Source organism: Malus domestica, chromosome 12, assembly GCF_042453785.1.
Source record: "Malus domestica chromosome 12, GDT2T_hap1".
Classification (NCBI taxonomy): Eukaryota; Viridiplantae; Streptophyta; class Magnoliopsida; order Rosales; family Rosaceae; genus Malus; species Malus domestica.
The window spans coordinates 5,596,306-5,604,448 of NC_091672.1; the positions used below are offsets into that span (position 1 = coordinate 5,596,306).

General features: G+C 36.3%; 1 protein-coding gene across 1 annotated transcript; it reads left to right on the forward strand.

The window, feature by feature from the left end:
- Positions 1-4,122: 4,122 nt before the first annotated feature.
- On the forward strand, positions 4,123-7,579 carry LOC103449615 (IQ domain-containing protein IQM6-like). The gene is made up of 9 exons (XM_017336379.3): positions 4,123-4,436; positions 4,686-5,203; positions 5,322-5,436; positions 5,518-5,583; positions 5,660-5,748; positions 5,847-5,934; positions 6,082-6,318; positions 6,408-6,509; positions 6,635-7,579. The coding sequence occupies exons 2-9, from the start codon at positions 4,770-4,772 to the stop codon at positions 7,340-7,342; spliced, it is 1,839 nt and encodes a 612-aa protein (XP_017191868.2). The 5' UTR covers positions 4,123-4,436; positions 4,686-4,769; the 3' UTR covers positions 7,343-7,579.
- The last annotated feature ends 564 nt before the right edge of the window (positions 7,580-8,143 follow it).

An 8,143-nucleotide genomic window follows, 5' to 3' on the forward strand; every position in this document is an offset into this window, starting at 1 on the left:
GTGTTTTTGATCTACCGATATTTCCGATATCATCGATATTTTATACCTTACTTGAAACACATTCGAGAGTCTATTTCTTGTCGCAACGCAAACAAGCGAAAAATTATAAAACATTGACGGAGGAGATTAATTTATATGAAATATGTTTGCCGTCACGTTTCAGACTAGTAATATATTTATTAATGCAAGAAAATTAACACATAAAAATATATTATTAGTTAAAAATGTCACGTAACAGTAAACCTATTTTATATAAGTCTTTCTCTTCAAAATAAAGTTTATATGGATTAGATTTAGATTATATTATAATTTTTTTTTTAATTTTATAAATGTGAGATTAGATTATGTAGTTATAAGGGGCACAAAAGCAGTTAAGAGCCTAAATCATGGAAATAGTGGTGAGACTTCTCGGAGCTAGAATAGTGAACAAGAATAAACTTGCAAAGTGATGAGACAACTTAATTGACACAGCTACACACAAAAATTTAGCCATGTTTATTCGTATCATGTAAATCTTTTTCTACATTTAAGAAGTTAGGAAAAAAGAGTCGTATTTTATTGCTTAAACATAACTTTTGGTGGAAAATTCATTGCCTTACACGTTAATGGGTTCTTCCGCAGCCCTCCTTTTAATGACAGTGTGAGAAATATAACAAAGTTTCACATGTTGGATCAACCACAACCAAATGTTGAATCAAATGACCTATATTTAGGTGCCCACGTTAAAGGAGTGAATGGTTTTTTTCTTTTGCCACTCTAATCATAATTATTAGCTAATGTCAATCATGTACGAATGAGTGGTATTCGCATGGTGGAAAATATTTCTTAAGTTATGATGACAGGAAATTGACTTTTTAACTCCTTCATTCTAACTTATTTTGTAATTGTATTCACTATGTACAGAGATTTTCTCATATCACTATTTTACTGTGTTAGTTGTTCATACAACAACGCACTTTTGACACGTGCAATATGTGTCATTGTGCGCATAAGGACTCTAAAATATGATCTCATGGATACATATACAAGAACCTAATAAAACTAAAAATCTCAAAGCTGGCCCTAACAGAGTAGAGGTGATTTTTGTAGCTTATTATTCTACCAAAGAAGTTTCCATGCAGCTTTACAAAAATAGAAAGAAGTTTCCATGCATGACGTACGTAGATAATAATTAAATTAATGAAATTCATTAATATGACAGAATATTTTCCCATGAACTATACCAAAAAAACAAAACAAAAACAAAAGAAAAAAAAAACAAAAACAAAAACAACAATGGTACATTTGAGAATTCAGAAATGGGCCACGTCAATAATCTCACCCACCCGAACTTTGTGAGAAGAGAAAAAGATGCGACAAAGGTTAACTTGGACGGCCAATATCAAACTCATCACTCATCAATCCCAAACATCTATAAATTAACAACTCAAAAGGAATTGAATTTGCGTGATTGACAATATTTTTTATATTACAGTGGTAGGGAATTGAATTCTTGATCTTTAATTCTAATTTATCTAATCATTCATACTTATTATTTGAAGAGATTCTCTCATATCACTATTTCACTAAGTGTCAATTGTTCATAACAGCTCACTTTTATCACATGTCAATCGTTTATAAGACAGCGCACATTTTAAACACTATTTATAATATCTATTATTTCTACAAAATTAAAGAAATTAAGTTAAAAAAGAATCTATTAGTCAATTCAACAGATCATTTTAGAAAGTGGGAGCTGCTTTGTATATCGATAGGATACTATTTGTTGAGTCAAACATCTCATATTCCAGGCTCAGATCCAGCAGAGACTTTTGTGGAATAACTAGGAAGTACCACAGAGAAGCTTCCCTCCAACAAAAAGTGACCCCCAATACTCAGACAAATAAACTTCGTTTTATATTTTTCAAAATCAAAAGTAGTTGTGACTAATGTTACGATTTATTGATATTTTTTTTAGCTTCAATCGAGATATAAAATCAAAGAAACCTAGATGAAACTCAAAGAAAAGATATGTGGAAAATTTTAACATCCACAACTAATAGTTAAAGTGAGATTAGTTAGCTTTTATGAAGCGTGTAGGTTTTGGTAAACGATAACTCATGTCATAACCGAATTTAGTTTGAATCATAAGTTACAAACCCTAAACTCCAAGACAGGGTACTTAATAATTATCCTCTAAAACTTGTGGTGTGTGCACCTTTTCGTTTTAGGAAAGAAACACAAGCTTATTTTCCGTCACAACAAAATAAAGTAAATTGTAGCTATGGTACATTAACTTTAACTCAATTGAAACAATGATCATTTAACTAAAAATTCATTACCATTGGTCCCTCAACTCATCAAAACGTGCAGCTATGGTCCCTTAATTAAAAATCCTTTACCATTGGTCCCTCAACTTTAATTCAACTGGAGAAATAGTTCCTTAACTTTAATCTAATCGTAGCAATGGTCCTTCCAACATAACTCGTTTTGACAAAATTTTTGACGTGGTTGACAAAAATGACCATAATTACACACTTTGATGAGTTGAAGGACTCTAATTATATAAATGGTTATTCCAACATAACTTATTTTGACAAAATTGATGAAAATGACTATAGCTACACGTTTTGACAAGTTGAGGGATCAATGGTAATGGATTTTTAGTTGAGGGACCATTGCTCCAATTTCATTAAAGTTGAGAGACTATTGCTACAATTTACTCCAACAAAATAAGATATATTTGTTTGTGGTGTTTATATTAGAAAATTTTGAGTGGAAGGTCTTCCCGGAATATCTTTCATTTTACACAATATCCACATAGAAATCTATAATTAATAGTGGTGAAGTATATTCACTTAGCACTACGTCTAATAATATTTTCTCTATTTGTAAGATATCTTGAGCTCAACACCTGGGAATGGAGCATTTGACAGATAATTATTATGACTAACCAATTAGGTCGTCGAACCCAAGTCTCCGTGTTAGAACCCTACTCTACATCTTCCACAATTGCACAGAGAGAGAGTAACAGAAGAACAATACAAACAATACAATTTCATTAACTGCCTTCTTCTCTTACAAATCACTATCTTATAGCTAACTCCCAATCCTAAGTTCCCAACTAACTAATAACAGCCTCTTGTACACTTGTCACCACCATATTGTGCCATCTGGTATGGTATCCTAACACTCCGACCCTTTAGTATAAATATATTGTTGTAATAAAAAAATATAGTCATTAAGGTGTATGAATCCCTTGTTGATAAATTGAAAATCAAATAATACTTATATTAAGCTATTCTACTTCTAGTTACAAGTTACAACAAGACCCGTACTGCCCGTCACTTGTGGGGACACTATTGATGTGAATAGTAACAGACCGTTGGTCGTCACTCTGAAATCTTGATACTAATCACATTAAAGTATGGAGAATAGGATTTGTACGTGCACCGAACCCATGGGGTGCACCACCTTGTTCAGTCCTTGCTATTAACGCTTCTTTTTTTTATATAGAATTTCATAATTGAAAATCATTCATTTTCTTAATCATCATTTAAAGGCCACTATAAAATTAATCAAATAAAAGATCGTTTAATCATCTATAAGCATTTAATAGATAGACAGTTCATCATAACTATGTTACTTGTATTAACATTGTCTATTTGTTTGACACATGTAAATGACTATGTTAGATTGCACTATTTTCCTCAAATATATTATAAGTAGGTGAACTTCCTTATGTGGTCAATACCACATGTGTGGAGAACATACTCCAATTATGACTGACTCCCTCTCTCTCTCTCTAACTCCAAGCTTTCTATATATAAATGTTGCATTGCAAGAATAGCATATAGCCAACGTATAGGTGCTGTGTTAAGCCAGAAACAGAAGGAAACGAAGGTATATTAAGCTCGAAGCTTAACAAAATAGAACCCCATTCAACTTTCAACTTTCAACTTCCCACATTTCCCGCTCTCTCTCTCATCATTACCTGCCATTTGCATGTCCATTTCTTCTCTCTCTCTCCCTCTCACTCTCCTCCATCTTTCTCTCTCTACCCTTCTTTTCTTCTCTCTCCTCAATCTTTGTCTTAAACCAGTGCCATCTCTCGTTTTGACTCTGTCTCTGATTAAGGTAAACGCTTATTGTTTACCCTTCATTAATGAGTACGTAATTCTTAATTTGTTTTTTGAAAAATTGCAATGGGAGTTGCATAATATGGAATTGGTCGTTTGATGGATTTAAAGCCTCCTTTTGCTATTTGCACGGAGGTTGTAAACATGGCTTTTGAGGTACCATGTTTGGATTTCTTGTAGAAAAGCAGGAATAAGGAGGAGATGGATGTCTCCATCAATGTATAGAACGGTAGAACTCCATTCCTGAATGTTTAAACACGGGCTCGTCTGGTGCTTAGGATTGGATGTTGAACGAAAAATAATTTATCCAACTTGAAGGTAGAGAATAAATTACTCAGTGAAGAAAACTTACGTCTTCTAATCGCTACAAAATAGCATGATCATAAGCGATATGTTTTGTTTATGTCTAATCCCCTCAAAATGGAAATCATTTGCCTCTGCCTTTACTATACCTTGAATTTTATGAGTTATCCAATCCAATCCTGGGAATGAAATGAGCCATAATATTACTACGTATGCCGTAACGTTTTCATAACTAATTCTGTACATTTAATTCATTTTTTGCAGGTATAGAGACCCCATAGATCTTGTTGATACAGGTCTTGGTTATTTGTAGCATAATTTATATATCTATAAACTCCTTGGTGGTCAATGGGGTTTCCAATATCCTGCCCACTTGCAGATTTTGATGATTTGGATAGTCATTGTGGAGCTGTTCATGTAAGTCCAGTTAGTCTTACGAAAGAAGAAAGGAAGCCGTTGCAGTCATTGAGCTCCAACACCTGCTGTGATTTGGAACCAACGACAACCATGAAATCACCTGGTTCAGTAAAGATGAACTTTGAAGAACCACTTAGCTTGAAAGATATGGAATTAGACACCATTTCAGCGAACTCACCTGCCGGGGATATGGAAAACAATGTGTCTGCTAGAGTAGAAAGCGGTATTGGAGAGAAACAGCAGACATCCGAGAACTCATTAAAGGAGCCCAAATACCAGGCTGCATTGAAGCTGCAGAAAGTTTATAAGAGTTTTCGCACCAGAAGACAGCTTGCGGATTGTGCAATTCTTGTGGAGCAGAGATGGTATGCTTTGATTCATGTCTACTTGCAACTTGAAGAGCTGTGACATCCATTTTTTCGGCATGAAAGGAAATGGAATTTTTTTATGCCTAGATTTATATTTTTGTGGTTCGATTTGTAGGTGGAAGGTGCTCGATTTTGCTGAACTAAGGCGGAGCTCTATATCATTTTTCGACATTCAGAAACCCGAGACAGCTGTTTCTCGCTGGTCTCGGGCAAGAACTAAAGCTGCCAAGGTAAGTATTAAAGCTATGTGACCTTGTATTGTGTACTGCTAAACTACGGTTCTAATTTTTGTTGCTGCAACTCTTTTGAAGGTGGGAAAAGGATTGTCGAAGGATAAAAGGGCGCGTAAACTTGCGTTGCAGCATTGGCTTGAGGCAGTAAGTTCCATAGCTTAGAATCACTCTACTAGATTTCATTACGGATATTCTCACTCCCATTCCTTCCTCCTAACAGATTGATCCAAGACATCGCTATGGCCATAATCTTCACTTTTACTACGCACGATGGCTCCATTGCGAAAGTAAACAGCCATTCTTCTATTGGTAAGTAAATAATCTGGGGAATCATTTAATGATCACAACCAAGAACATTGTATAGCACCTATTTCGTAGTTATGAAAGTTTGTTTCTTAAAAATGCAGGCTTGATATAGGAGATGGAAGAGAATTAAACCATGAAACATGCCCTAGGTCGAAGCTTCAAGCGCAATGTATCAAGTATCTTGGCCCGGTGAGCATTATCATCAGTCAAGATTTTCCGTTTTAAGTTCTCTGTGTAGGAATTTGAAACAGTCCATACTTATTCACCAAGGTTTCAATCTAATAGTAACCTTCAAAGAGAACCGAATTACTGACAAAGATTTCTTTCATTTTGCAGACCGAAAGGGAGGCTTATGAAGTTGTAGTGCAGGATGGGAAGTTCATGTACAAGCAGAGTGAAAACTTTCTTGATACATCAGAACCTAAGGATACAAAATGGATATTTGTGCTTAGCACATCCAAGACCTTGTATGTTGGACAGAAGAGCAAGGGGACGTTTCAACATTCAAGTTTCTTGGCAGGCGGAGCCACTCTTTCTGCCGGAAGATTAGTAGTGGAACAAGGAATCCTGAAGGTAACGATCGAATCCTTTATACTGCCAATGAGATTATGTTTAACACAATATTAATCATCTCGTTTTTCTTTCTCGGTTTATGTCAACAGTCAGTTTGGCCTCACAGTGGGCATTATCTCCCCACGGAAGAAAACTTCCAGGAATTTATAATGTTCCTTATGGAACACAACGTAGATCTCACAAATGTTAATGTATGTGTACACCCAGCAAACTTCGATTGTTTTAGTTCGAGAAATTATCTTCTACAATTTCAGAAGATGAGTTTATGTAGTAGCATAGGGCATTCACTAAAGAAGTATTCTCCTTCAATTTGCAGAGAAGTCCAGCTGACGACGAAGAAGGAGGCTTTACAAAGAAGAGCAGCAACATCAGAAACAGCCCGCGAAAACCAAAAGAAACCACAACAACAAAAGACGAAGGCACAGAGCAAGATAACACTGACTCAAGAAATGAGGAGTCTAACTCAGCAGAAAATCCCAATCCTATTCTGTCAAGATTACCTGAAAGATTCTGCTCAAAGATAGCCAAACTCGAAATACCACAAAGGAACGATGCCTTCGACATTTTGAAGGACGGAATACCAATAACCTGTCGCGAATACTTTCCAGACTCTGCCTCGGATGATGGTTACGAAACAGCTGAAGAATCAGTCCTGACAGAGGAAGACTTCATGGTCCCTAAACTGAACTTGTTCGAAGAAGATCAATTCGAAGAAGATGAAAAGCCAGTGCCAAAGGAAACGATCATGCAGAGGATTGATTCACACAAGGGAATGAAGTCATACCAGTTGGCTCAGCATTTAACCAGCAGGTGGACAACGGGAGCTGGACCGCGAATAGGTTGCATGAGGGATTATCCTTCAGAGCTTCAGTTCCGGGTTCTAGAGCAAGCCAACTTGTCTCCGAGAAGGATAGGAAGAAGCCCCCGACTCTTGATTCCGTCTCCTTTGAGTAAAGAGGAAACCTCCGCAAAAAGTCTCCTTGGCCTCCGCTCGAGGAGCAAGCGACACAACACCATAGGCTGAAGTACGTACCTTGTAGATGAAAGGATCATCTTCAACGATTTACATGTTGAGATAGGGAAGATGCTAATATTATAGGAATTGTTTTGCATTCTTATTAGAACCTTTTTTTGTAGAGTTTGGACTCAACAGCTCTTCAGAAAGAGATCCTTCCCAACGCTAAAAGTGCTTCTACTTACACCGGTTGCTTTGCTTGGCTTACAGAACCCCCTACTAAATCTACGTACTTTTCAATACTAACTTGCTTCTTATAATTGTTAATACTTCCCACAATTCTGCAAATCTCAGCCTCTGATGTCCTAAAGGTAGAGTTGCTTGAGGTTTACTTTTCAAAGGTTTTAAAAGCGCCCTCATCCTAGCCACTGCGTATTACGGTCTAGTGGTATTTCTTTTTATTTATACCTGAGAGGTCTCAGGTTTGATTTTCGTTAAACGTAAATTTGAACCAAATTAATATGGCTAGCTCATTGTGAGGTTTAGCCTACTTCCCTAACATCAAATGTATTAAAAACTAAAGAATAAAACCCTCACCCTTCAAGCAACAAACAAAAGAATAAAGAAAAATGAAGAGTAATCAATAATACACGTAGGGCGCTCTGTTATTGCCTCGTATTCTTGAGGGTGTGATCAGGGTTGTGGGGTGATACTTGCAATAAACTATTCGCGCTCTTTTGGGCGTCTTCTTTTTTTTTGGGGGGGGGGGAGTGGGGAGGGGGGCTTCATACTCACGGGAGAAATATTGAGAGCACTGATCTAGTGTATGAGTTCAATACTCATGAAAAGCCAGGTTTGAAATGATCCTTG

Bases quoted from the DNA above. Each gene is read 5' to 3' on its own strand.
- LOC103449615 (XM_017336379.3), top strand. From the start codon at position 4,770: ATGGGGTTTCCAATATCCTGCCCACTTGCAGATTTTGATGATTTGGAT. The intron at 5,437-5,517 runs GTAAGTATTAAA...ACTCTTTTGAAG, and splicing joins CAAGAACTAAAGCTGCCAAG to GTGGGAAAAGGATTGTCGAA. The intron at 6,319-6,407 runs GTAACGATCGAA...TTATGTCAACAG, and splicing joins TGGAACAAGGAATCCTGAAG to TCAGTTTGGCCTCACAGTGG.